The sequence below is a fragment of the Hyperoodon ampullatus genome (assembly GCF_949752795.1).
Source record: "Hyperoodon ampullatus genome assembly, chromosome: 14".
Lineage (NCBI taxonomy): Eukaryota > Metazoa > Chordata > Mammalia > Artiodactyla > Ziphiidae > Hyperoodon > Hyperoodon ampullatus.
Window position 1 is genome coordinate 55,014,240 of NC_136927.1, and position 27,092 is coordinate 55,041,331.

A 27,092-nucleotide genomic window follows, 5' to 3' on the forward strand; every position below is an offset into this window, starting at 1 on the left:
CGCCTGCTCCGGCAGGTGGACCTGGGGGTGGCGGGCGGTCTTAGGGGGCGACCAGCCAGGTCCTGGGGGGCGGCGGGCGGTCTGCAGGCCCGCCTCGGTCCCGGGAGCGCGGGCACCTCGCCCCACCACCGCACCCCCGAAGCTCAACTTCTTCGAGACCCCGGAAGTGGGCGGGCGCGCGACCCCGCCGAGACCCCAAAGCCGGCTGGTGACGCAGAGTGCCGCAGCCAATCGCGCTCCTCCTGCGTTTGCGTTATTGCGAGGTCGGCCAATGGGCGCGGGCCTGGCTGCCGCTTCCTGCCCACAGGCTCGCTGGCCCCGGGGAAGAGCCGGCTCGCTCTCCCGGCCTCAGAGGCGCAATCGCCGCGACCCCGCCCTCCGGGCGTCGGCCCAGGTGAGTGCAGCGGCGGCCGGGAGGTGGGACGGGCGCCCCCGCCCCTCCGGACAGGTTGGGGCGGCGGAGGCAGCAGCAGCGTTTGCCCCACGCGCGGCAAGGTGGGAAGGGGCTGTGCCAGTGCTCTTTCCTGCACACCCGGCGGGGCGCCGTCCCCGGACCCCCACCCCGACCCCTGAAAGTGACACCCCCACCAGCCTTTGCGCTGGAGTGACTTGGGAAGTGATTGGCGGGTGTAGAGGATCGAGCTGCGAGCAGCCCGTCTGTCCCTCCTCTGGGCAGTGGTGCGAGCAAAGCTGCTTGGCGTGGGATTAGCTCAGGCAGATGGTCAGGGCCCGGCGCTGAGATGCTACTGGTAGCCGGGCAGGGGACCCACCTGTCGCCCAAGGGCACGGAACCTGAACGAAACCAGGCCGACCGCCCAGATGATGGGAGCCGGGGGTTCATCTTCAGAGCTTCCGGCTCAGGGCACCTCCTTCCCTGTGGGAATGGAAGGACTCAACTAGCGTGCATGTCCTGCTGTTTTCTCCCACCTCTTTAGACCCTGATGTCGCCTTCCAGCAGCTCCCACAACTGGCGGGCAGTGAGCTGCTTTAGTAGCCAGGGTTTTCTCTGTTCAGGGGGTGGGTGTGATAGGGTGTAATAAAAAAAAAAAAAAAAAACCGCAGGAAATCTTGGGCAGGAAGCAGTCCTAAGGTGGCCTGGGAAGTAAATGCTTTAGGCACTCCCTTGGGACCGTGTCCCTCCCTGTACCGCACCCCACGCTACTCCCTCGACCCCCACCTTCCCTTGGGTACCTTTACATCTCTGAAGGGATCTGTTAATTAACCCGAGCAGAAAGGTAGATGACTGTGCGGGTGGTGAGCAGGCCTACTGAGCAGAATGAGTGGAGGTCCACCTGGAATTCATTGTGCAGAAGTTCTTGGTGAATGGAGGTTGCTTTCTCGGAAGATGTTGCCTCCCTCACTCCACCCCTAGAAAACAAAGAGATCCCAGGATCCCAGAATCGTGGAACTTAATGCTCCAACCTCCCGTTCAAGAGTCCTCTGATCCAGTGACCCCATGTCCCTGGACAGGTTACCCCATCACCTCACAGCCAGGAAGTGGCTTGGGAGATCTTGGGACTACATCCTGGCTGGCATGGAAAGGAGGTGAGGCTGACCAAGGATGTCCACCTCGTGTCATCTTTAGGTGGGAAGTGACGGGTACCGGGATTTCCACACCAAAGGGAATTTGCAAACATAACACCCCCATCTTTTCTCTGCAGTAGAGTCTTCTGGTATTTGCCCAGAAGGCTGAAGTACATCTATCTGCTTAGTCATTTCTCTGGAGGAAAGTGTATCCAAGTGCAACATCACCATTCATTGAGCTCAACATGCAGACTGAGCCTGACTTAACTGGCTACTTGTACAGTGACCTGTGAGCCAAGAAATATCTTTGAAGACTGTATTTATATTAAAATGTCACCATGGGAACCGACATCTCCCCTCCCCCCATGTAAAAATCTTACCTTTTTTTCCCAACAATTTATGATAAGGATTGTCAAACATACAGCCAAGTTGAAAGAATTATACAGTAAACACCCACACACCCACCACCTAGATTCTATTATTGACAGTTTACCATACTTGCTTTATCACATATCTATCCACCTCCTAGTACCTTACTTTTATTTTAACCTTAAGTAACCGGTGACATTCAGCTTCCCTGGAGCCATATTTCCGTCTCTTAGCTCAGGGAGTGGTGGTGTGGTGAAGTAGGTGGCGGTGATTTTCCATTACTTTGAACAAACACCCACTTTGTGCAGAGCACTGGGAGATGCAGAGGAAATGAAGAGGCCGGAGACTCAGGCTGACCAGAAAGGGCTCTGAGGTTTTTGTTTTTAAGAGATACAGATAAGTGGCAGCTTGTGAAAAGCAAATGGCAAGTAATAAAATGACTTCAGTGACACTCATTGAGTTCTTGCTGGGTACTGGGCACTTTATTATAACTGTGCCTGTGTTATCTCATTCAGGTCTCACAACAACCACATAACTGGGTTAGTCTTCCTTTCTTCCTTTTACAGATTAGGAAATCGAGGCACAGAGAGGTTAGTCAGTAGTGGGCTTTTGTTCATGCTAGAAAGTGGTGGGGCCGGGATGGTGTGGGGCCGGCGTGGCTCTGGGCACTCTTAGTCACGGCATAGATGCCACGGTGGGGGAGTGGACTCTCAGGCCTGCCCAGGGAGGAGTGGAGGGGCATCTGGGGGTACCACAGCTCTTCCAGGGGTCCCATCTCAGGCACCCGGATACAGATGCCGGTTTTCAAATGGCTTCAGAAGGCTAGCGTCATGACTTCCCGTGTGTTTGACCTGGGCGTTGGGGCCCCGGGAGGAGAGATCAAGCTCCTCCACTCTGCTGGTCAGGCTCCCCCACCCCCACCCCCGTCATCTTCCTCCACTTCCTGTTCTGGGTGTTTCCCAAAGCTCGGTACCTGCTCCACTTCCCTGCTTCCTGTTCTTTATCCTTCAGTCACTTCCTTCCCCGCCCACTCTCTTTCTTCTCGGTGTTTGTAAGACACTTTTTTCCGAAAGAGCCTAATTGCTCGTAGCAGATGCTCCTGTTTCCAGACGTGTTCCATCGTCCGTGTTGTCATTCCAGTCGACACGCTTTCTGAAGGGCCCTGGTGCCCCTGGCGGGTCTCGGGAGCAGAATAGCCTGGGCCCGGCCTCGAGGTGCCCAGGCTCTGTCTCCCCGTAGCTCTGGTGTCCAAACCAGACAAGCCGTGTCTCGCCCTGGGGCAGTGATGGGTCTTGGATGTGGGAGCTGCCCTGTCCAGCAGAGCTGCTCACTGGGATTCCCTGCACTGCCCTCGTCCAGCTGCTCTGTTTTGCTGCCATGGGCCTGGCCACGTGGCCCTGCCACGCCTCAAGGAGTTACCTCCCAGCAGCACTGTCAGCCCTGGGGTTGGGAGGGTCAGTGGTAGAGCATAGCCGTGACTCTGCCCATCCCCCCGCAAAGAAGAAAGGAAGAGGAGAGAAGAAGGAACAGGAGTGGAGAGTGGCAGGAGCGGGGTTGGGGAAGAGAGGGAGGTGGTCACGGAAGAGAGGGAGGTGGTCGCACAAGGAGGGCAGAGACAGGCCCCTCCCATCGCTGCCATGCACACAGCCACAGAGCTCCTGCGCGACCATAAAGGGCTCCCGGGGTGGGGGGGCGGTGCCGGGCCTGTGGGGACGCCCCACGAACGCACAGAGGAAGGTCACAGGGGGACCAGCACGAGGGGGTCCCTCTCCACTGTGGGGCAGAGGTCTCCCAGGGAGGCAGCAGAACGCGTGTAGGTTTGGGATTCATTAAATCTAAAACTTTTCACTTATTCTTTAGACAAGAAAGATCTGAACGAACTATGACCAAATAATAATAACATTCATTAAATTGGGGGCAGTAGGTATTCGGATGTTACACGTTTTGTCCTCTGGACTTTTTTGTGTGTTTGAAAAAAAATCCCCATCACGAGAAGGGCGAAAGGCAGAGAAGAGAAAAGGGCCCTGGACTGCAGCTGGGCTCTGCCCCTGCTTTGCCGGGGGCCGCTCGGCCCCCTGTGGCGGGAGATGGTCATGGCCTGGGCTTCCTGCTGGCCCGGCTGGCCCCGGGCCGGGGGCGGCTGTGGGTGCTGACCCTCGCCCTCCCGCCACTGTTTTCCCGCAGCGCCGCGGCCATGCCCAGCTCGGAGCTGTGGGCGGTGGATCTCTTCGGGAGGGTGTTCACGCTGTCCACGGCCGGGCAGCACTGGGAGCTGTGCAGGGACGCCCAGCTGGAGTTCAAGCGGGTCAGTGCGGCCGCGCCGTGCTGCTGGGGCATCGCCTGCGACAACCAGGTGTACGTGCACGTGGGCGCCAGCGACGTCCCCATCCGCTGCCGGGAGGAGGCCTATGAGAATCAGGTGGGGTCCCGGGCGGCGGGCTTGCTGGGCTGGTCGCTCTGCCGGGAGATAAGGGCCCCCGCACCCCAGGCTCCCGGCCTGTTCCCGCCTTCACCGCCTTCATTCTGCTGAGATCCGAGTGCTGCGGCATCCGAGTCATTGAGGCCAGAGCCCCTGTGGGTCCCTCTCCAGGCAGCTGGCCGGGTTCCCCGCACAGGCACGGGGCTCCGGCCGGGTTCCAGGAGCCCGGGACGGCCGTGTCCTCCACTGCTCGGCGCGGCAGGTCCTCTGCCCTTTGAGACCGGGCTGGGCTGCGGTCTCACGATGCAGAGCCAGGCCCTCTGCTCCCTTCCCGCCCTGGAGACAAGAGGAGGTCCCCACTGGGCTCGGAGAGGCCCTGGCCACCAGGCCTAAGGCTGGTCTCTGCCTCCGGCCCCCAGCGCTGGAACCCCGTGGGCGGCTTCTGTGAGACGCTCCTGCCGAGTGACCGCTGGCCGTGGAGCGACGTGAGTGGGCTCCAGCACCGGCCGCTGGATGGGGTGGCGCTGCCCTCGCCGCATTGGGAGTGGGAGTCGGACTGGTACGTGGATGAGAATTTTGGAGGGGAACCCACAGAGAAAGGGGTAGGTGCACTCGGGTCCCGCCGGGGCTCCCCTGCGGGGAGGGAGCGCCTTGGGCTCGGCCCGTCCCCCACCCCATGCTATCCCCAGCGCCCCATGGCATCAGACCTCAGCCTGGGTCCCGCGTGCTCCCCGCTTGCCGGACGGGATCCGTGGGGATGCTGCTTCGGGCCGCGCTGCTGCTTCTCCACCCCTCCTCCATCCTGCTCCCCCTTCCCCAGCTCTTTCACGTCCTTCCTCGAGAGCCTTACGGACACCCCCACATCTTTGCAGGGGTGGACATATGCCATTGACTTCCCCGCCACGTACACGAGGGACAAGAAGTGGAACTCGTGTGTGCGGCGCCGGCGGTGGACCCGGTACAGGAGATACAAGTCCCGGGACGCCTGGGCCAAGGTCCGGGGGCCTGCGTGTGGCCGGGGGCAGGGGGTGGGGCCCAGAGCGCAGTCCTGTAGTGGGGAGGGTCACGCGGCCCTCAGCCCCACCCTCCCTGCCCTGCTCAGGGGACGCCATGCCCGCCCCGGGGCCTGGCCTTTCCTGCTCTCCTGTTCGGAAGGCTGTGGCCCTGGGCGGGCCCTCGTTTGGGAGATGGCTGCTCGGGGAGCCGGGCCAGGCCGTGACCCAGGACAGCACGGAATTGTCTTGACCTGGTCTCCAGGCTGCCCTGTCCCAGACTCAGGCTCAGTCTGTGCACGTCTTCCTCCCCTGCCCCCCACCCCACATGGGAGCCGCTCCGGCTCTTGTATTTTTCCAGTGACCCACAAAAATCAGCTTAGGGACGCAAGACCTGGATTGGGGTCCTGCGTGGCCTCAAACGAGAGGAAGGCCTCAGGCCCTCGCCTGACCCCTCTGCAGGGTCCATGCCGCGAGGTGGGGCTGCCAGCCCAGCCTGCCTGGCCCTGGGGCTGGGAGCAGCCTGGGAGCAAGGTGACGGCCAGTGTCACGGGAGGCCTTCACTGCAGGGCCATGTTCTGTGATCGGGGTAGGGAGCCACAGCAGTCAGGCCACTGCAGAGCGGGGGCAGGAGTGACTCCTTGGGGACAGCAGCCCAGGCCTGGCGGCCAACAGGGGGAGGACAAGGCAGAGGGGGCCCAGGGCTCTGTCCTGATGCTGCCGGCCCTGCGAAGTCAGTTGGGGCCGAGCTGGAGGACGGAAGGCAGCGTGCTGAGGGCGGGAGGGGAAGCCGGGGGTGAGAGTGTGCACGTCCAGGTGTCCACCAGGCGGGGAGCAGGGCCACCTCCTGGCCTGGGTGCCCACAGGCACTGACTGCAACTGCCTCACACCTCCTCGTTTCAGATCCCATCGGAGGATGACCCCCAGCGGTTGCCTGACCCCTTCAGCGACATCTCTGTGGGGGGTTGGGAGATCACAGATGAGCCCGTGGGCCGCCTGTCAGTGTGGGCCGTGTCTCTGCAGGGGAAGGTGAGGCCTGTGCCCCCCTGGCCTGGCATGGGGGGCGGCTGAAGGAGGCCGGCCGCAGGGAGCAGGCAGGAGAGATGCTGTCGTCCACTGTCCTCCCAGAGGTGGAGGAGGGAGGAGGGCTCTCCCCGGGACCTTGTCCTCGCCTCCTGTCCCCGCAGCTGGGGCTGCCCTGAGCGGTCAGCCTGTTACCGGGGTCCCCACAGAGTCCCCCTCCTGTGAATCCTGCTCTCCTGGGGACCCACGGGGTCCTGTTCCTCCCAGAAGCCTCTGACCTCCCACCGCATGGCTGCTCCTGGCCTGCCCCTCCTCTGAGCCCCTGGAGCACTGATCAGTGTCCACCCTGGGCTCAGAGAGCATCAATACCGGCTCCTCAGATAGAGTCTCAGCTCCCTGCCCGCTGCCTTGTGGTGCCTCCCACACGGTAGTCTCCAGAAGTATTATGGATGGGTGGGTGGGTAGGAGGATGGATGAATAAGTAGATGGATGGATAGGGGTGTAGATGTGTGTGTGGGCGGGGGGTAGGTGGGTAAATGGATGGACGGTTATGTGGATGAATGCATAGGGGGATGGATGGATGGATGGATGGTTGGTTGGATGGATGAGCAGGTGGCTTGGTGGATAAGCATGTTGATGAGTGGACAGGTGGGTGGATGGAGGGATGGCTGTTTGGACGGGTGGGTGGAGGTAGCTGTGTGGGTGGGAGGAGAGGAGATTCTTTTCTCAGGGAGCTTGTGAACTAAGCAAAGGAATAAAACCCACTGCTGACAGCAGCAGTGACAGTGACATAGATGGGCCTGGGTGCAGGTGACCCAACACTTCGGCTGTGGCTGTAGAGCGTACTTCGTGACTGTTCAGTACTCTTAACACAAATTGACCAAAATTCTCTGATGGGCTTTGGAGCAGCCACAGCAGGCTTTTATCAGGCTTACCTTTAGGTCCTGCTTGGTCTGGGCTTAGGTCAACCCGTAGTTGTTTTCTCTGAACCACACTGAAGGGTAGTGGGGAGCTGGCCGGGGACAGAGCCCCCATCGAGGGGCCACGCCACCTGGATGCAAAGAGAGGGGAGAACGGGTTTGAGAGCAGCGCCAGGTGTGAGCCAGCGCTGCCCTGCCTCACTCCTGTGGTCTGTAAAAGGTGAGACCAGGACCCAGGGCTCCTGGAGGAGCCGGGCAGACAGTTGGGCCCAAACCAGCAGGTAGCAGAAGCGGGGCTGCCAAGGCCGGGTTCTGCAGTGCAGGAAGGCAGCTGATCCAGCTGCTGATTTATTCACTGGATAAGGTGTTCGAAGAAGCACCCAGCAAACCATCACGTGCAAACAGGGCCCATAGCACGCGCATTTGTGAGTGATGGTGATCATGATGGAGGCTTATAACCAATCTATTGTCTCTTTCTTCCTTGGAAAATTCTGTCTATACTAAATCATTGAAAATGTTTTATTCATTATTATAAGTGAGATCATGTCACATAATTCACAAGTGTTAAGGCAGTCTGTTCAGATAGCATAGAATTTAAAGTTTACAAATAAAATTAGTATGAGTAATAAATCCCACTAACTAATAAAAGAATTTTAAAAAGAAAAAAAAAGGGCAAGGTGACAGGGCTGGGAGGCCGTGGACCCCAGACCTCATGGACCACGCAGCAATGTGCTGCCCCCTCCAGATGAAATCAGCCAGTTTGGACAATAGGAGCGGGTGGCTCAGTCTTAAATATTTGATTATGCTCCCTGTCTTCAGGTTAAGGAGAAAAAGAAGTGGACGTTTTAGACATTCCTATGAAGGGGGCTTGGGGGTTTTCTCATCCAGCCGCTGGGGCCCCGGCTTCCCCTAGAGACAGGTGTCCTGAGGGCATTGTGCCACTAGGGGGCGCAGGACACCCGGGCTTGGGCTGGAGTTCTCACAAGTCAAGCAGACGACAGAAGAGGTCTGTCCCATAGGACCACCAAAATCCAGGTGTCAGTGTTGCATTTTTTAGCAGGGGTGGGGGAGTCATCTAATCTGCTCAAGAATCCCGATGGCAGTGGGGGCAGGGTGAGTGAGATCTGGACAGTCCCGGCACCCTGGTCCCCAGTCCCCTGGAGACCCTCGGTCCCCTGGAGACCCCATGCTTGGGCTGTGCATGGACTGATGCAAATGCAGCCAAGCTCGGGCAGCCAACCCGGCCACAGAGCCCCGTCCTGACCCTGCCTGACCCTCCCCATGGGTTTCTCTCTCCACCCAGGTGTGGTACAGAGAGGACGTCAGCCACCCCAACCCCGAAGGCTCATCGTGGTCCCTGGTGGACACCCCGGGGGAGGCAGTTCAGATCAGCTGTGGGCCTCACGACTTGCTGTGGGTGTCGCTCTGGGAGGGACAGGCCTTGGTCCGGGAAGGAATCAACAGGAACAATCCCAAAGGTGGGCAGCCCTGCACCTTGCGGGGGAGAGGAGGGCGGGGGTGCCCACCTTCTCCCTGGAGCTCCCAGTGATGGGGGCCACCTGCACTGTCTTCTGGGGCCGGGTAGGAAGTTCGTGGTCCGTGGTGGAGCCTCCCACGTCTGAAAACGGGATCCTGCATGTCTCCGCAGGAGTCGGTGTCGTCTGGGCCGTCACCAAGGACCGGAAGGTAGGACGGGGTCCCTGGGGGCTGGGTCCAAGGGCTCTGTTTAACACTGAGGGTCGTGTGGTTTTTTGTTCTCGTGAGAGTGGTCTGCACCCTTTGGAACAAATCCAGTGGCAGCCAGGCACCGTGCGTATTCTGTTGCTGACGTCACTGGTGATCTCCAAGATGTTTGGTGACCCCCCAAACGTTGCCTGCACCCATGTACAAAGTGCAGAATGACTGTATTTATTGCACAACAGGCTGTAACATTTCAAATAATCAGAAGCTAATTTTCTGAAACCCTCAGCTAAATGAATGCCTCCCCTCTCTCCTGTCCAGAGCTTGTCATTTTGACTTTATCAGAGGCAAGTCCAGTGAAATAAGCTGATTTCACGTTGCTTCTGTGATCTCTTTCGAACCCCATGTCAGGGGCATCCTTTCTCAACAATGTGCTGTTCTCATCTGTGGCCTGAACCAAAGGACCAAATTATTCATTTGTTCTTCCCAAGCCTTGAAAAAAAAACCCTTCTATTTCAGTGGCCCTCCAGGGAGGTGTGTTTATTTCTGACTTTCCCAGGTTTGGTTCCGAAGAGGCGTCAACTCTCACAACCCCTGCGGCACCAGCTGGATCGAGATGGTTGGAGAAATGATGATGGTGAACGTGGGGCTAAACGACCAGGTGTGTGTGGTCTGGAGCCTTGGTCCCCAGGGGTGGGGGTGGGGGGCGGTAGAGGAATCAGAATGGGCCCCCCCATGCTTCCCGCCGTCCCTTTCCACTGGGCATGCTCATGAGGCTGGCACGGGAGGGCATCCCAGCACCTCTGCCCACTCCAGGCCCACGAGGGCACCTGAGGGGGCTGCTTTCCCCCGAGTCCTGGAGCCCCTACTGTCCTGGGTCACAACCCCGAGGACCCTCAGAGCAGTGGTAGCGAGCACGGATCTGGGGAGGGACATTCATCCTGGAGACTGGAAAGTTTTGTTGAGAAATTTCGGGGCGAAATCAGATCACTGAGTAAAGGACAAAACATCTTCCAACTTTGTAAGAGCAGCATCTTTTTTTTTTTCTTTTTTTTGCGGTACGCGGGCCTCTCACTGTTGTGGCCTCTCCCGTTGCGGAGCACAGGCTCCGGACGTGCAGGCTCAGCGGCTATGGCTCACGGGCCCAGCCACTCCGCGGCATAGGGTATCTTCCCGGACCGGGGCACGAACCCATGTCCCCTGCATCGACAGGCAGACTCTCAACCACTGCACCACCAGGGAAGCCCAGAGCAGCATCTTTTAAACATCACCTGCATGGTTCCTATAGCATAGCCTCTTTCTGGTGGATAATGTGGTTTGGCTAGTTTTAAGACTTAGGGCTTGAAGGTGATGCCTTTCCCGATGCTCTGAAAGCTCTTCCTGCGGGCCGGGGCGGGGGCTGGCCTTCCCTGTGTCCGCACACACTCCTCACCTGCCCAGGTGAGCTGGGCACGCAAGGGCAGGGGTGAGGCGGGTGCTAGCTGGTGCCCACGGGCCTGAGCACAGAGGCCACGTGCGATAACCAGGGGACAGAGACGTCGTAGCCCCCCCCCCCGCAGCAAGGCCACCTGGGGCCACGGCTCCACCTTCAGGCATCCCCAAGGCCAGGGCTCCCAAGGGGCTGCTCCCAGGCCCCTCCCCTGGGGCCCTCAGCTGCCCAGCACACTTTCCTTCCTCAGTGCCCGCCCGGCCACCTTCCCCATAAAACTGAGGTCAGAATCAAGGAGGTTATTTTGCATCTTTAAAAGGACCAGGACCATCCTCTGGGTTCACTTGGGGAGCAGCTCCCTTCCCACCAAGGCCACAGGGAAGCTGGGAACATGGGTGGACTTCATGTCCCCGCACAGTGCCCACCGGCACCAGCACCTCCTCTGGACGCTGTTGCCCCAAAGGCCCAAGTCGGCCTGAGGTCGGGGAGCCAGGCTGGGGTCCCTGCTCCTCCTGACCTTGGAGCCGCACCCTCCCCCAGCCCCCTCGGGGCTCCGCTTCCTGCATCTGAGTCCTGGACTCAGCTCACGACCACCCCAGCCCCTTCCCAGCCCACCCACACAGGCGCACCCCCTACCCCCTGCCTGCATTTGCAGACGTGTCCTCCAGACCTGGGGGGCTCCCCCCATGCCCCCAGGGGAAGGGAGCTCCAGTCTGCACCCGCCCCCCTCCCCAGCAGCACCTCTCTCTGTCCCAGGTCTGGGGCATCGGCTGGGCGGACCGGACCTTGTACTTCCGTCATGGCGTCACCCAGAGCGAGCTCAGCGGGAAGACGTGGAAGGCCATCGTCGCCAGCCGGGAGTGTGACGGCTCACACTCAGGCAGCTTGTCCAGCCTCCTCAGGTGATCAGGCGGTGGGGCTCCGCGAGGTCGGTCCGGGGTGGGGGGCAGTGTCGGAGGAGGCTGCTGCCCGGCCTCACCCCAGGCGGGAGAAAAGCAGGTCCCGACCCACGAGAGCCGCGGCTGTGTGGCCTCCTCCCTTCCTGTGCCTGGGGTCCTGCTTGGCCCGAGGTCGGGGGCAGCACGCGGGCAAGGCCAGGATGTCCTTCCATGTCGGGGCTGGGGGCCGTCCCTGAGCAGGACTGGCCTGTTGGTCCTGAAGCCTCAAGGTCTGGGAGAGAAAAGCCTTCTTTGAGGGAAGGATGCTCAGGCCCCTGTGTTAAAGGAAGGCAGAGAAGAAGATGGAGGGTTTCTAGCCTGGAGAAGAGGCCCTGAATTAAGACGTGCCCCAGAATCACCTGGAGAACTCGTTCCCGAGGATCTCCATGCCCCACCCCCAGAGCTACTTTTTTGAGATTTTGCATGTCTTGCAAGGTCCCAGGTGTGCTCCTGCCACAGTTCTGGGGACCACGCCTTGAGATCCCTGGGGTTAGAGCATGTGGACCCATCCCAGCCCTGCCCACTGGCCCTTAGAACGCAGGCAGGTGACTTAGCGTCTCAGCTGGGGACGCCCCAGCGCTCACCTGCCCGGCCATGGGGCCCAGGGCCCTCGGCACAGCACTCTGCAGCCAGCTGCCATCCGTTTGCAGCTTGGGCCCTCCTCAGACCCTGGTCCACACCCTCTGCCCCCCCAGCTTGGTGGTCCGCGCTCAGCTGCACCGTCAGCCTAGAGATGCCCGGAGGCTGGCCAGGCAGGGTTTGCTCACATTCACCTGAGGGTTTAGGCTCTTGAGCTGGTCGTTCTCAAAGGGAGCAGCACATTGGGATCAGCTGAGAATTTCCAGAACCACTGACGCCAAATCTTCATGACCTTAGGCTTGGCAGTGGCTTCTTTTTTTTTTTTAATATATATATTTTTTAACATCTTTATTGGAGTATAATCGCTTTACAATGGTGTGTTAGTTTCTGCTTTATAACAAAGTGAATCAGCTGTACATATACTGGCAGTGGCTTCTTAAATATGACACCCAAAGCACAAGAAACTAAAGAAAACATGGATAAATCCGACTTCATCAAAATTTTAAAATTTTGTGCATCAACGGACACTATCAAGAAAATGAAAAGACAATCCACAGAATGGGAGACAATAGTGGCAGATCATATATTTAACAAAGTCTGTTATCTAGAATATATAAAGGGCTCTTACAACTCAAAAACAAAAAAATAAAACAACTCAACTTAGAAGAGCAAAGGACTTGAATAGACATTTCTCCAAAGTAGATATACGAGTGGCCAACAAGCACAGGAAAAGATGCTCAACATCGTGGGACATGAGGGAAATGCAAACAAAACCACATTAAAAAAAAAAAATCCACATAAGATACCACTTCACACCCACCAGAAGAGCTGTAATCAAAAAGGGAGACAGTAACAAGTGTTGACAAGATGTGGAGAAATTAGAACTCCCCTGCACTGCTGGTCAGGTATAAAATGGGGCAGCCACTTTGGAAAATAGTCTGGCAGTTCCTCAAGAAGTTAAAGATAGAGTCACCATAGGACCCAGCAATTTCACTCCTAGATAGATATGCAGAAGAACCGAAAACATGTTCAAACAAAAATTTGTACATGAATATTAAAAGAAGCACTATTCACAATAGCTGAAACGTGGAAACAATTCAAATGTCCATCAATGGATGAATAAAACATAGTGTATTTGTACAATGGAATATTATTTAGCAATACAAGGGAATGAAGTGTTGACACATGCTACAGCACAGATGACTCTTGACATCTTACACTAATTGACAGCAGTGAGTCACAAAAGGTCACATACTGTACGATGCCGTTTATATGAAGTGTCCAGAATAGGCGAAGTCATGGAGACAGAAAGCAAATTAGTGGTTTCCAGGAGGTTGGGGGAAAAGAGGAGGCTAGAGAATGACTCCTTAATGGGTACAGGGTTTCTGTTTGGGGTGATGAGAAGGTTCTGGAAATTGGTAGTGGTTGCACAACATTGTGAATGTACTTAACGCCACTGCATTTTACAATTTTAAATGGTACATTTTACATCACACGTATTTTACGATAAAAACTAATAATACTGCCAGATCTCCACCTAACATTGATTTGGTTGGTCTGGGTGTGGCCTGGGGACCTTTCAGAGTTCCTGAGGACCTTTCAGAGTTCCTGAGGGTGGGACTTCCCTGGTGGCGCAGTGGTTAAGAATCCACCTGCCAACACAGGGGACATGGGTTTGAGCCCTTGTCCAGGAAAATCCCACATGCCGCAGAGCAACTAAGCCCATGCGCCACAACTACTGAGCTATGCTCTAGAGCCTGCGAGCCACAACTACTGAGCCCTCGTGCCACGGCTACTGAAGCCCACGCACCTAGAGCCCATGCTCCGCAACAAGAGAAGCCACCGCAATGAGAAGCCCACATGCCGCAACGAAGAGTAGCCCCCGCTCGCCGCAACTAGAGAAAGCCCGCACGCAGCAACGAAGACGCAACACAGCCAAAAATTAAAAAAAAAAAAAAAGTTCCCAGGGGTTCCAGCTCCCCGGGGAGCAGGTACTGGTATGTGTAGCACAGAGAGGCCATGACTTGGCCAGGGGTCACACCGCGCATGGTCTTTCCCCGAGGGAATCACGTGTCTGCCCCTCTCCTTCCAGCGCCGGCTGCTTCTTTGGCGACGAGGTGAGGGGTGGTGGCGAGTCCCGTGTGCCAAGTGACTCGGAAGCCAAGAGACCCGGGCCTGACCCTGAGCATGATGTGGAGGTCGCCGGCCCTGCCTCCGCCCCGGCCGAGCTGCCCTGGACCAACATCGACCTGAAGGAGCCCAAGAAAGGGCCCAGCCGTGCGGCCGCCGACTTTCCTGAGGCCACCAACCTCTCCTCGCTGGCACTTCTCCCGCTGGGCCTGGAGGAGCCCGACAGCGCCAACTGCCATGCGCTGTGGGCCTGGGTGTCTGGAGGAGGCTGTGCCGTGGAGGCCCACACCACACTCAAGTGGTTCACCGTCCACGCGGGTAAGGGCAGCAGCCCAGCGCCCCAGAGGGTGCCCCAGGGGAGGTGGGGCAGGCCTGATGCTCCCACCGTGCTCAGCCCATCTTTCTGGAGCCTTCCAAGGCCAGCCCAGGCCATCAGGAGGAAGGGCGTGGGCCTGGAGCCCCTTCCTTCCCCCTGTCCCAGCAGTGGTGGCCATTCTAGGCTGACCTGGGGGACATCAACTTTCCCATCAGGGTGAATGATGGGAGGGAGGGCTCACGGGACATTTTACAGAGATGGTAGCTTTCTAGAAAGAAAGGGCTGGTGAAAAACAGAGCAGAGAGGCCTGGCCTGCTGCCCAGCCCTGAGGCTCCAACCGGCCCGCAGGCCTGTCTGCCTCCATGCAGATGCTCTCGCTGTCCATCACGCCGGCCCAGACTGCCGCCTGGCGGAAGCAGATCTTCCAGCAGCTCACAGAAAGGACCAAGCGGGAGCTGGAGAACTTCCAGCACTACGAGCAGGCTGTGGAGCAGGTGGGCAGTGCCCAGGTGCACTTTTTCCAGCACACGTTCATTGAGCACCTGCTGCATGCCAGCCCTGAGGTGAGGTGGGAGGGACACAGATGGACGCAGCCATCCTTCTGTCTGTCCATCTCGGACGTGAAGCCATCCCCTCCAGGCCCGTGTGGAATCAAAGATGAAGAGATAAGTCCATTTGTTGATTCACTTGCCCTCAAGAACTCCGTGCGGGCCCCACTGCGTTGTAGGCACAGAGGACCTGGCTGCGTCTCGGGTGGTGTGGGTCCCGGCTTTGCCGCTGACTCACTCTGACATCGGGCCAGGCACAGAGCCTCCCGGGCCTCAGTTTCCCTATCCAGAGCATGGGGTAACGGTGCCGATCCCACAGACTGCTTGAGAATCATAGAATTCGCTGGCTCGGGGCCTGGCACCTGGCGGGTGTCTGATGGCGTCACTTCTGTCCTTAGGGTGAAGGGGGGAGCCGGGAGGGCCGGGCAGGAGCCCCCAGTGCGGCAGTGAAGGGGGCAGAGTGGCCCCGCGGTGCCGGGGACTGGGCCGGAGTGTGGCGCCCCAGGGCCTGCCTGTGACCCTGTCCCACCGTCCCGCTGTGCTGCAGTCGGTGTGGGTGAAGACGGGGGCCCTGCAGTGGTGGTGCGACTGGAAACCCCACAAGTGGGTGGATGTCCGTGTGGCCCTGGAACAGTTCACGGGCCACGATGGGGTTCGGGACAGCATCCTTTTCATCTACTACATGGTCCACGAGGAGAAGAAGGTGGGTGGGGGCGCCAGGGGGGAGGTGCAGGGGTGGGGTGTGTAGGGGAGGGGGGAGGTGCAGGGGGTGGGGTGTCCCAGGGGAGGGGTTGCAGAGCCGGGCTGCAGGAGTGGGCATGGGACACGGGCCCCGAGGTGGCCCAGGACAGCGTGTGGCGTCTGCAAAGCACCCATCTGCAGTGGCAGCAGCCGGGCAGTGGCCGGCAGGCATGTGCTGGCCTCACCCCCAGCAGCTGCTGAGGGGCCCTCGTGTTCCAGATAAGCAACCAGTCTCTGGAGGCAGAGCCGCCCCCTCCGGGGCTGGGGTTTGAACCCAGTCGGTCTGGCTCTAAATGCCCTCGTCCACATCGAAAACATCACTAAGGCTGTTGCTCACGAGCAAGGCGTCCCCCTTCGAACCTGCCCACCCACCACCAAACCCCGTGGGCCCGGGACCCCCAGGGGTCGGCTCTCGAATCGGGGTGACCCAGCCGTCCCTGTTGCCACACCACACGGGGGCTCCACCCAGGGACCCGAGGCGGCCCCAGCCCCACGGGTTCCCCGGTGACGGCCCTGCTGCCTGTCCTCTGCCAACAGTACATCCATGTGTTCCTCAACGAGGTGACAGCGCTGGTCCCCGTGCTCAGTGAGGCCAAGCACTCCTTCGCCGTGTACACCCCCGAGAGGACACGGCAGAGGTGGCCTGTGCGCCTGGCCGCTGCCACCGAGCAGGACATGAGCGACTGGGTGAGCAGGCAGGGGTCCCGCGGGCGGGCGTGAGGGAGCCTCGGTCTTGGGCGCCCGGCCTCGCTGACCAGCCACCGCCCCCCCGCAACAGCTCGCCCTGCTCGACCTGTCCTGCTGCGAGAGCCGCAGGGTGCACGGCCGCCCCTCCCCACAGGCCATCTGGTCCGTCACCTGCAAGGGGGACGTCTTCGTGAGCGAGCCCAGCCCAGACCTCGAGGCCCCTGAGCGCTGGCTGCCCTGTGACCAGATGTGAGTTGGCTGCGCCTGACGGAGCTGGGGCCCTGTCTCAGAAGGTCACCCAGAGCCCGTGAGGACCAGGGGGATGTGGGTGAGGCTGGGAGGCCCTGCACAGGAGGGAGAGGGGATGTCTGTCCACCCTTCGCTCGTCCGCTCTTGGCGGCCCTATGTGCCCAGCGCCCAGTCGGACGAGTTGCCTCTGGACAGTGGCAGGGCCTCCGCCCGCAGGAGCGTGCCCCAGGTGGCAGCTGCACCCTGCACTCCAGGAGGCCGTGCTGGCCCGAGTGGTGGCCCCTCCTGGTTTGGCGTGACACGCCCGTCCCAGACCCCAGGGGACAAGGGGGACTCAGGTGGCTGACCGCGCTCCCATCTGCATAACTCCAGGGATCAGGGGCTCCTGAAGGCCCCGCTCGCTGGGGGCTTGACCGGCTCCTGCACCAGCTCAGGGTTCGCCTTAGCTGGTTAATTCCCAGTGGGAAGCCAGGCGGGTTCCCTTGTGCTCGATAGAGTCTGTCATTGGAGGCCGAAGGTGAGTGAAGCAGGACGTCCCGGGAGGCCACGGAGCAGGGGGGTAGCTGCTGGAAAGCCCTGCAGGATGGTTTCTCCCCTCCCCTCCCTCCCTCCTCATCTCCAGGTTCTGGCGGCAAATGGGAGGCCACCTGCGGGTGGTGGAGGCCAACAGCCGGGGCGTGGTGTGGGGCATCGGCTACGACCATACGGCCTGGGTGTACACGGGTGGCTACGGCGGAGGCTGCTTCCAAGGTGAGGGTGGCAGGACCGGCTCCCCCAGCCCTGCCCCCAGCCTCCCACACGGGCCGGGCCCCCCTCTAATCCCTGGCTGGCTTCCCTGCCCCACGCCGGAGCCGCTGCACCAGTATTGACTCTCAGCTGACAGCTGGCTGACAGGTGACCTTCACCACTGCCAACCTCCAAATCCCGGGGCCAGCGCACAAAGCGTGAGAGCCCAGAGACCAGGCCTTGCCCCCAATGGGCCTTCCTGGGCACCCACTGCTGAGCTGGAGGCCATGAAGGTTCTAGAAAGACAGCCGCCAGGGCCAGTCTCCTGATTCCCAGGCCCTGATTTCAGCTCCCCTTTAGATGGGTTGTGCCTCAGGGGACGAGAGCTTGCTGAACCCCTGGGGGCTCCCCGAGTTCTGGAGGTAGGGTCCCTGTGTCTCCTACTGGTAAACGGAGGCAGAAACAAACACCGAAGTGGGACATTCCATGCCACAGCCCACACGCCCCACAGTGGAGGTGGCTAATCCTGTAGAACTGTGGTCCACTGAGACCCCAGGAACGCACATCCGTGCAGGTTTAACAGCTTCCCTGTTTGTGAGGCAGGAATTTCTTTTGTCCCCGTCTTACATATGAGGAAAGTGGGGCTCATGGGGTTACATGAGGGGTCCAAGTTACCTTTGTTAGTGAGGAATGAGCTGGGTGGGCCTCACACCTGCCCAGTGCCAGGTGAGTGGGCTGGAAGGTGGGGGAAGAGGAGCAGGTGAGAATAGGGCGTGAGGTGGAGGAGTGTCAGATTCTTCCCACCCAGGGCAGGCAACCCCAGGATAATCCCAGAGGAGAGAAACCCAAGCCGGCCAGCCCCTGGGAGATAAGCTCAGCCGGCCTGTGAACTCCTCTCGGCCCTCTCTTCCTGCCTGCCCTCACCTGCTCGGGTGGGCAGTGTGGCCTGGGTCCAGCATCCTCCTCTCCACCCCCAGGCCTGGCCAGCAGTACCAGCAACATCTACACGCAGTCGGACGTAAAGTGTGTCTACATCTACGAGAACCAGCGCTGGAACCCCGTCACGGGCTACACCAGCAGGTGAGTCAGTCGGGCGCCCGCGGAAATAGGACCGAGCTGAACGGGCGCATCTGCTGTAGCGGGAGAGCTGGCGTCTGGCCCCAGATGTGGAACTAAGTGGATCTTACTGCTTACCTTAACAGGATTTTCTCCCTTAAAGTATAATGCGTATTTTAAAAACTCTTCTTACTGAGAGCACGACATACATAAAGTGCGTGAAACATACACATATACTTACATACGGTGAGATGTATCTAAATATGTTGATATGTCCATATATACCATGGAGTTTTCACAGATCAAATGCCAGCGAAATCACTACCCGGGTCATGAAATAGAACATCGCCACCTCCCTCCCCATCCCCTCTGGTGCTTTTTTTTTGAGTGGGGTGGTTACTTAACTTTCTTAAAAAGTTTTGCTTAATTGAAGCTGCTGAGAACATCACAGCCTCCACCAACATTATTTTAATTCTCCCAATGTGAGGCTTTGGGACAAGACAGTTAATATGTTGTGTTTGGTGCAGAAGCGGGACACTCTAGAAAATCTAGATTGTATGCAGCTATTTATTTCCTGCCCACTCAGCACAGAAACATATTTCTCATACCCTGTCCTGGGGTATTTGGTTCGTTCGTTTCAGAAAGCAAGCGAGTTGTGGTATTTCTTAGCTCTTAAAGCTGCTGCAGGGGTTTCGGCTGGCCAGAACAGCGGTTCTCAAACTTGAGCCTCATCCAAGCTCTGCGCTGGGGACCCTCCGAGACTTGGCCCTCTGGGTCGCCTCTTTCGACTGGTCCCATTTCACATCCTGTGTAATAAAACTACGATCCTAAGTAGAGAGCTTTCCTGAGTTCCCTGAGTCGTTCTAGCAAATTATCAAACCTGAGGAGGTAATGAGAACCGCCCCCAATTTGTAGCCAGTTGGTCAGAAGTGCAGTATGGCTGGTATCTGAAGTGGGGGCAGTCTTGCTAGGGACCATGCCCTTTACCCTGTGGGGACTGAGTGGTGTTGCAGTCCACCCAGTTGGTGTTGGAATAGCCAGTTCTCTGCAGTGGGTGGACCTGTCCACACTCTCACAGGCAGGGCATGCCCCACATCTTTGCTGGTTTCTTATGTTTTAGCCACACTGATGAGCGTGTAGTAATATCTCCTGTTTCCAGTTTCCGTTTCCTGGGGGCTCATGGGACACAGCACCTTTCAAACATGTACTGGCACTTGGATACCCTCCTTTGTGAAATGCCCCTTCAAGTCCTTGTCCCATGTTTTGGTCGGATGATCTCTTTTTCTTGATTTGCCGGTTCTCTTTACATATGAAGGTGGGAGCCCTTTCTCTGTTATTTCTCCTGTTCTGCAGCTTGCTTTTCACCCTGTTAGCAGTGACTTAATTATTAAATGTAATCCTGTTGATCATCCTTTTCTTTACATAAAGATGGGGCCTTTAAAAAAACCTCTTAAGAAATCTCATTAACCCCAAGGGGATTAATACATCCTTCTATCTCTGGAACAGCAGTCAGCAAACTTTTTCTATAAAGGACCAGATAGGAAATAGTTCAGGTGTGGTGGGCCTTAGGGTCTCTGTCACAGTGACTCACTATGCAGCTGCCGCTTGAAAGCAGCCACGTAAACGAGTGAGCATTGCTGTGTCCCAATAAGACGTTATACCTGGACACAAATTTGAATTGCGTAGAACTTTCACGTGTCACAAAGCATTATCCTTCTTTGAATTTTTTTCAACCATTTAAAAATGTAAAAACGACCCGTACTCTGTAGGCTGTGCTGAAACAGTCCTGATTAGGCCTGTGAGGCATGTTTTTGTCCACCCTGTTCTGGAAGCTTTTTCCTCTGTCTTGTCCATTTAGGTCTAGAACCCCCTGGCCTGAACTACTTGGTATATAAGGTGAGGTAGGGGTAAAGTGTTTTTGGTTTTTTACTCTCCAGTGACCCACACCATTTATTGAAAAGACTGTCCTTCCCCCTTGCATCACAGCGGCCACCTTTGCCTTAACTCCAGTGTCCATGGGGGCAGTGGCTCTTCCCAAGCCCTTCTCTTCCGTGTGGCTTTGGGCATCCTCGTGCTAACCCTACATTGTTCCAGCTGCCGTCCCTTTATGGGAAGTTGTCAAAGCCTCTCATCTTCTTCATCTAGCTTTGGCTCTTCCTGGATCAGTTCTAGGTGAACTTTAGAAGCAGTCCTCAAAAGCTCTTGGGGTCTTGGTCAGGATGGCCTTGGATTTATAGGTCAGTTTGGGTAGAAACGTTATCTCACATTCCTAAATCTCCAAAATCTGGACGCAGTTTATATCTCCATTTATGTAGATCTTTAATTTCATCTTAATAAGGTTTTGTGATTTTCTATAACGGGGTCTTGACATCTTTTGTAAATGGTATTTCATATTTTTGAGTCTATGATAAATGGCACAAACTTTAAAATTTCCTTTGTGTTTTCAAAATTGATGAAAGGAAGAAATTTCAAATAACATGAAGAATAAATTCTAATCCCACCAACCAAAAATAGTAGCCACTATCCGCATTTTGGTGTGTTTCCCCCTGCCCGTCCCCAGTGTGCCTGCATTTGCTGGTGGCAGGGGGACAGTCGTACATGTACAGATGGCCTGTGACAGCCTCCCAATTTGATCCCTGAGGGTGGACCTGGCTTATCTCACCCCTCCTTGGTCTTGGACATGTAGACTGTTTGTGACCTTTTGCTGTTGTCTGGACAGTTTAAAGGATTTCCTCGTGTGTAAATATTTGCGAGTCTCTCCATTCACCCCAGTAACTCAGGGGTTGAGCCCTTCTAAGGGAGCTGATACACATTGCCTGCATGTGTTCTGGAAGCCTCTGCCCCGGCTGTGTGTAGGGTCCACATGGGATGCTGACCTGCTTGCCTCTCCCCTTCCTCCTTACGCCCTGCTTGGTCCTCGGGAGAAGAAAAGCAGTGCCAGGCTCCCCAGCCCGTGTAGAGAGTGCAAAGCCAGGGCCACAGCCGCCCGCAGAGACCACCGTGCGCTGTGTGTTGCTGGGAGTGTATCAGTCAGCCGGGGCTGCTGTAACAAAACACCACAGGCTGAGCAGCTTAAACAGCAGACGTTTATTCTCTCCGTTCTGGAGGCCGCGGAGTCTGAGATCAGGTGTCAGCAGGCTTGCTTCCTCCTGAGGGCCCTGGGGAGGATCTGTTCCGGCCTCTCTCCTGGCTTCCGGGGGCTTCCGGTGTTCCTTGTCTGGTGACTCAGTTGTCACGTGGCCTTCTCCCTGTCTTCACGTCATCTTCCCAATTTGGGAAACTTGGGTCCAGATGTCCCCGTTTGGTAAGGACGCTGTCCTAGTGGACTGGGGCCCACTAAGTAACCGTCTCATCTCAACTTGATTCTCTGCAAAGACTCTATTTCCAAATGAGGTCCCACTCTTAGGCACTGGGGTTAGGGCTTCAACGTCTTTTCGGGACACGATGACCCACATCACAAGAGAACGAGGTGTGGAGTCCCTCGGGTGGGTGGCCTGGCTGTGGTTGGTTGGCGCCTGGCCCCCGGGGGATGTGGGGTCCCCCCCTTGCTGTCCCGGCCCTGGGGCCATCCTGTTTCCGCCCTCTCACCCCTCCAGAGATGCAGCCGTCCCAGGGGCCTGGGCAGGGGGGCCGTTCTCCCCTCTCTCTGGCGTCACCTCAGTCCTGTTGTCCTGCACAGGGGTCTGCCCACCGACCGGTACATGTGGAGTGACGCCACGGGCCTGCAGGAGTGCACCAAGGCCAGCACGAAGCCCCCGTCCCTGCAGTGGGCCTGGGTAAGCTCCGGGCTGGGGCGGGGCGGGGGCTGCAGTGGGGGGTGTCCGCCTGCACTGACCCGCCCATCCCCCAGGTTTCTGACTGGTTCGTGGATTTCAGCGTCCCTGGGGGCACGGACCAGGAGGGGTGGCAGTACGCCAGTGACTTCCCTGCGTAAGCATGTCTCTCTCTGCGTGGGGAGAGGGCCTCAGGGGGCTGCGACCCTGAGTGTCAGGCCTGGTCAGCCAGGCAGAGTCCCTGCCCCCTGCCCGGCAGTGCAGGCCCTTCACGGTACACAGTTCATGTCCAGATGGAGGATGGAGCCAGGCGAGACTGAGCCAGGGCCTGAGCCTGGCTTCTGAGCAAACCCAGGCTGGTTTATTCTGGACTGATCCCCCCCGCTTTGGCCTCGGGCCCTGAGCTTGACTGCTCCCCAGAAGGGCTCTGATGGCGCCTGGGGGTGGGGAGGGCTCAGAGGCCCCTTAGCTAGAACCCACCCCCAAGCTGGGCAGCTGCCAGCCCCAGGGAGACCCCGCAGGGAGGCCCGGGCGGGGCCAGAGGCATCTGAAGCAGGAGGATGGTGTCCTCCCTTACCTGCTGCTCCCGAGCCCCCCACTCGGCTCACACTGAGGTCTGGGTCTGTAACTCCTGGGGAAGGGATGTGCGTGCAGCGTCACCTTCCAGAAACTTCCACGGCATGGTCTCGACGTCAGCTTCTTCCTCTGCAGCTTGTACCACGGGCACAAAACCATGAAGGATTTTGTCAGGAGAAGGTGCTGGACCAGGTAAGGAGGGAGGTAACGGGCGTGCCGCCATGCCCCTCCCTGCCTCAGCCTCAGTCCCTGTGGAAGCAAAGGGGAGGTTAGAGGGGGGAGGAGAAAAGAGGATCAAAGTAAATGTCAGCCCAGGAAGTGCCCTCGGCCTCCCAGTGCTGTTTCTGAAGAGTTGGTTTTCAAGAACAAACAAGAGAAATGTTGGCAGGCTCTACAGGACACGCAGGACGGGAGGAAGGCCTGGCTGGGGGTTGGAGGCCAGGCAGGGGCGGACGGCGTGAAGGGTGGTGCCCACCGGCTCCTCTGGGGGGTCGGAGGTTGTGGCCCCAGGGCCAGGGGCCTGGCTGCTCCCTTCTGTCCAGAGCAGGCGGCCCGGAGGCTCACGGCGGCATCAGGGTGCCCGGGGCTTTGCTCTCTTTCTGCCGCACAGAAAGTGCAAGCTGGTGACCAGCGGGCCCTGGCTGGAGGTGGCCTCCATCGCCCTGGGGGACGTGTCCATCATTCCGGAGAGCCCGGGTGCCCACGGGAGCGGGCCCGGCATCGCGCTCTGGGCCGTCAGTGACAAGGGGGACGTGTTGTGCCGTCTGGGCGTGTCCGAGCTCAACCCCGCGGTGAGCACCTTGTGGGACCCAGGGCCTGCCCACCTGCCCATCTGCCGGCCCTCTGGAAGCTCTGGCGGATTCTTACCGAGATGACTCTTTGGTGGAGTCGGGCAGGGATCAGGCCTCCCCAGGCCTCTGCCCAGGACGTTCCCTGGGACCGGTGGACACCGCTTGTGGCCCGAGGGGTCGCCAAGCCCTGCGGGCGGTTGGAGCTGAGGACGAGGTTGGCGTGAGGAGCCGCCAGCTCCCGGAACCCGGGTGGGTGACAGAGGCGGGGCCCGGCTGCCCTGAGTGTCCCTCCTCCCCGCCTGCAGGGCTCCTCCTGGCTGCACGTGGGCACCGACCAGCCCTTCGCCTCCGTCTCCATCGGGGGCTGCTACCAGGTGTGGGCCGTGGCCAGGGACGGTTCCGCCTTCTACCGTGGCTCCGTGTCCCCGTCCAAGCCGGCTGGTGAGTGCCACCCCTCGGGGGGACCCCCACCTGCCGCCACCGCTGCCATGTTGTGATGGGCGCCAGGGGGCGGCTGGAGCTGCTTCTGCTTCCGGGGAAGCCAGCTGACGGGTCTCCATTTAGTTCAACAAGCATTTACCGAACACACCTGTGGACCAGGCGCAGGGGGCCGCCCCCCTCTGCTGGGACTGACTCAGGGGTGGTCACCTGGCAATAGGGCTGCCCGTCACCATCCTTGGCCTCCTGCCCCACGGGGACAGCCCTGGGCACCCCGCACAGCCCATCCACAGTGTCCACCCTGGCTGCCCTCCGGGAGTGCAGGCCGTGCAGGCTTGTTCTTCGCTGGACTTCTGGACAGTGTCCGGCACAGGGATGGATGGACCGACGGGTGGGTGGGTGGGTGGGTGGTGGCTGGCGCATCGCCACCCTCCACGAGGGGCAGCAGGTTCGCACAGTGGCCCTGAGGCTGTGTCTCCACCGCATGCTGGGCCGGGCACCTTCCTGTCCCTGTTCGGGACAGCGGCCCATCGGACCCCACCATCTGGAAGCTGCCACAGCCTCGGGCGGGCCCTGGGGAGGGCCCTGGGCAGGCCGGGGCATCGAAGGGACAGCAGGACCCAGGTCAGCTCGCGCTGGGCCCTCTCACACCTGTGGTCCGGCCAGCCTGGGGACAGAGGCCGGCTGCACCTGCTCGACCCCGTGAGCTGCAGAGGAGGCCATGTGCTCCAGGAGCACCGGGGTGACAGTTTCGGGGCTGCATCCCAAATCCAACCTCCCATCGCAGGCGACTGCTGGTACCTCATCCCATCTCCTCCCAAACAGAGATTGAAACAGGTGTCCGTGGGGCACACAGCGGTGTTCGCCTTGGATGAAAACGGCAAGTGGTTTCTGATCTCCAGTGGTCACCAGGGGAGGTTTGGGGTTCCCTGAGTGCCCCAATGGGATGAGACCAGACCCTCGCCTACCCCAGGCCCCAACACAAGACCTTCGTAAGCCCCATGGGAGGCCACCAGCCTGAGGTCAGCCTCCAAGCAGGCCCCTCCCCCAAGTCATGCAGCGTCGGGGGCCACCAGTCCCCCCAGGTGCTCAGGCCTGCCTGCACCTCAGGAGGAGGACCCAGTGCCAAGGCCTGGGAGCATCTTCTAGACGGTGCCACCCAGGCTCGCGACTCGGGAGACCCATGGCAGCTGGGGCTGGCAGAGGTCACCTGCCCGGCCCAGGCCATCCCTGCCCCGCCCCCGTGCCACCTCCAGCCATCTCCGCCCATGCCCTTTAATGGTCTGTAGTTGTTGTCACAGCTGAGCAGGGCGAGGAAAGGGCGGAATCGGGACTGGAACCCAGGGATTTTATTCCAGACCAGGTCTCTTTATTGTTTAAAGAATTCCTTGTCCTCGATTTCTCATGCATAGAAAGCAGACGAGGATGCCAGCCCAGCACAGCAGGGCAGTTATGAAGTGAGGGGGAGGCAAACATGGGAAGGGCAGGGCTGGCTCCGGCCAGGGTCTCTCCGGCTGTGGGTCAGCAGGAGCCCCGGGCAGTGGCGGGGGGGGTACAGAGGGAGACCCCGCCTGTCTCGTGGTCAGACCTCCCGGCCTTGCAGACCCCGAAGTGGATCCCGACGCTCGGGGCCTCACGGTATTGGCGCTTCTCTCCTAGGGAACCTGTGGTACCGCCAGGGGGTCACACCCAGCTACCCGCAGGGCACCAGCTGGGAACACGTGTCCAACAACGTGCGCCACGTGTCCGTGGGGCCCCTGGACCAGGTCTGGGGCGACAGGGGAGGGGGGTGGGTGCTTGCCCTGGGATCGGGGACTTGGGGGGGATCCGGGTTTCTGCTCTGGTCTCCCCGCTGCCGTCTCCACGGTCCCCCTGCAGCGGTGGGGCTGGGCCTTCAGTGGGTCTGCATTCCAGGTCTGGGTCATCGCCAACAAAGTCCAGGGGAGCCACAGCCTGAGCCGGGGAACTGTGTGTCGCCGCACGGGTGTGCAGCCCCTGGAGCCCAAGGGGCAGGGCTGGGACTATGGCATCGGGGTGAGCAGGGCTGGGCACGGGGCGGCTGTGCTGGCCTGGGGCTCCGAGCCCTGAGGGCTCTCGAGTGGGAGGCCCCGGGCAGAGCCCCCCAAGAAGGGGGTCTCTGCCCCTTGAACCCTGGCAGCCCCGGGTCACTCCGCTCTCTCCTTGCAGGGGGGCTGGGATCACCTGTCCATCCGGGCCAGTGCCACCAGGGCCCCCAGGAGCTCATCCCAGGAGACAGCCGGCGAGCGGAGAAGGGAGCAGGGCCTCCCCAGTGGGCCCTCGCAGGTGGCCGGTGCCCTGCAGGAGACCCCCAATCCCGTCTGCTGCTGAGGCCGCTTCCCCTCACCTGGAGCAGGCGTGATGCTGGGTTTGAAGGACCAAGGTTGATGCAAGCCTTCCTGTCGGGAGCTGTTCTCGTGCTGAACGTGCTGAAACGTGGATCCCAGGAGTGGTATCTCCAGGCCCAGACTCGAGACTGGGGAGGGAACCTGGCCTGAGATCATGGCCACCTTGGAGGCACTGAAACAACCCAGAAATGTGAAGCTCTGTGGATGCTGTGTGTCCCCGGCTGCGAGGAGAACGTGGGGTGTGGGGTGCAGACCCCTTCACCCTGGCCTCTCCTGCCCGTCCCTCCCCTCTCTGCCTCCTCCCTTTCCAGGACGGGAGCCTGGAGCCTTCCAGGAGCACTGCCCCTGGGGAAGAGAGCCCACGAAGGACCCCTGAGCCCCGGGCATCCCCAGACGGCGTCAGCCCTGCCCCCTAAAGAAAAATGGCTGTGGGGCTCAGGGTGGCTTCGCCTGGACCTGATCAGTTCTCAGAGCAGGATTCGCAAACGGGGTTTCCTTTCAAAAGTTAAGGAAGGAGTTGGAAGGTTGGAAATAAGTGCTGGGGAGGGGCGTCTTCTTCCCTGGGTGGGCCGGGCCCTCCTGGGGTGGTCGGAGGACGGAGGGGCCGCCCGTGGCTGCAAGAAGCTGTCCAAGTGCAGAGTCACCGTCGTCGGTCCTCAGCCAGCCCTTCCTCTGACGGGGTTGGGGGCTGGGGGTTCCTTTTACATCGGATCGTGTCGCAGGGGGTGGGGCGGGTGGAGACCAGCCGAGAGGGGCCTGGAGGCCTCAGCCCGGAGCAGAGGCCTAGGGAGGCATCCCCCAAGCAGCCCCACTCCCAGCGGG

General features: G+C 59.3%; 1 protein-coding gene across 1 annotated transcript; it reads left to right on the plus strand.

Moving 5' to 3' along the window:
• Window positions 1-4,077: 4,077 nt before the first annotated feature.
• On the plus strand, window positions 4,078-26,253 carry TECPR1 (tectonin beta-propeller repeat containing 1; the record flags this gene model as incomplete). Its single annotated transcript, XM_079718556.1, has 24 exons — window positions 4,078-4,312; window positions 4,732-4,914; window positions 5,185-5,307; window positions 6,208-6,333; window positions 8,551-8,725; window positions 8,833-8,933; window positions 9,487-9,588; window positions 11,113-11,258; window positions 13,966-14,321; window positions 14,668-14,813; window positions 15,415-15,570; window positions 16,146-16,295; window positions 16,387-16,544; window positions 17,167-17,294; window positions 18,248-18,350; window positions 22,006-22,102; window positions 22,177-22,256; window positions 22,811-22,867; window positions 23,286-23,466; window positions 23,772-23,907; window positions 24,692-24,784; window positions 25,564-25,670; window positions 25,819-25,938; window positions 26,092-26,253. Exons 1-24 carry the CDS (start codon window positions 4,088-4,090, stop codon window positions 26,251-26,253), a joined length of 3,411 nt encoding a protein of 1,136 aa, XP_079574682.1. The 5' UTR covers window positions 4,078-4,087.
• Between the last annotated feature and the right edge of the window lie 839 nt (window positions 26,254-27,092).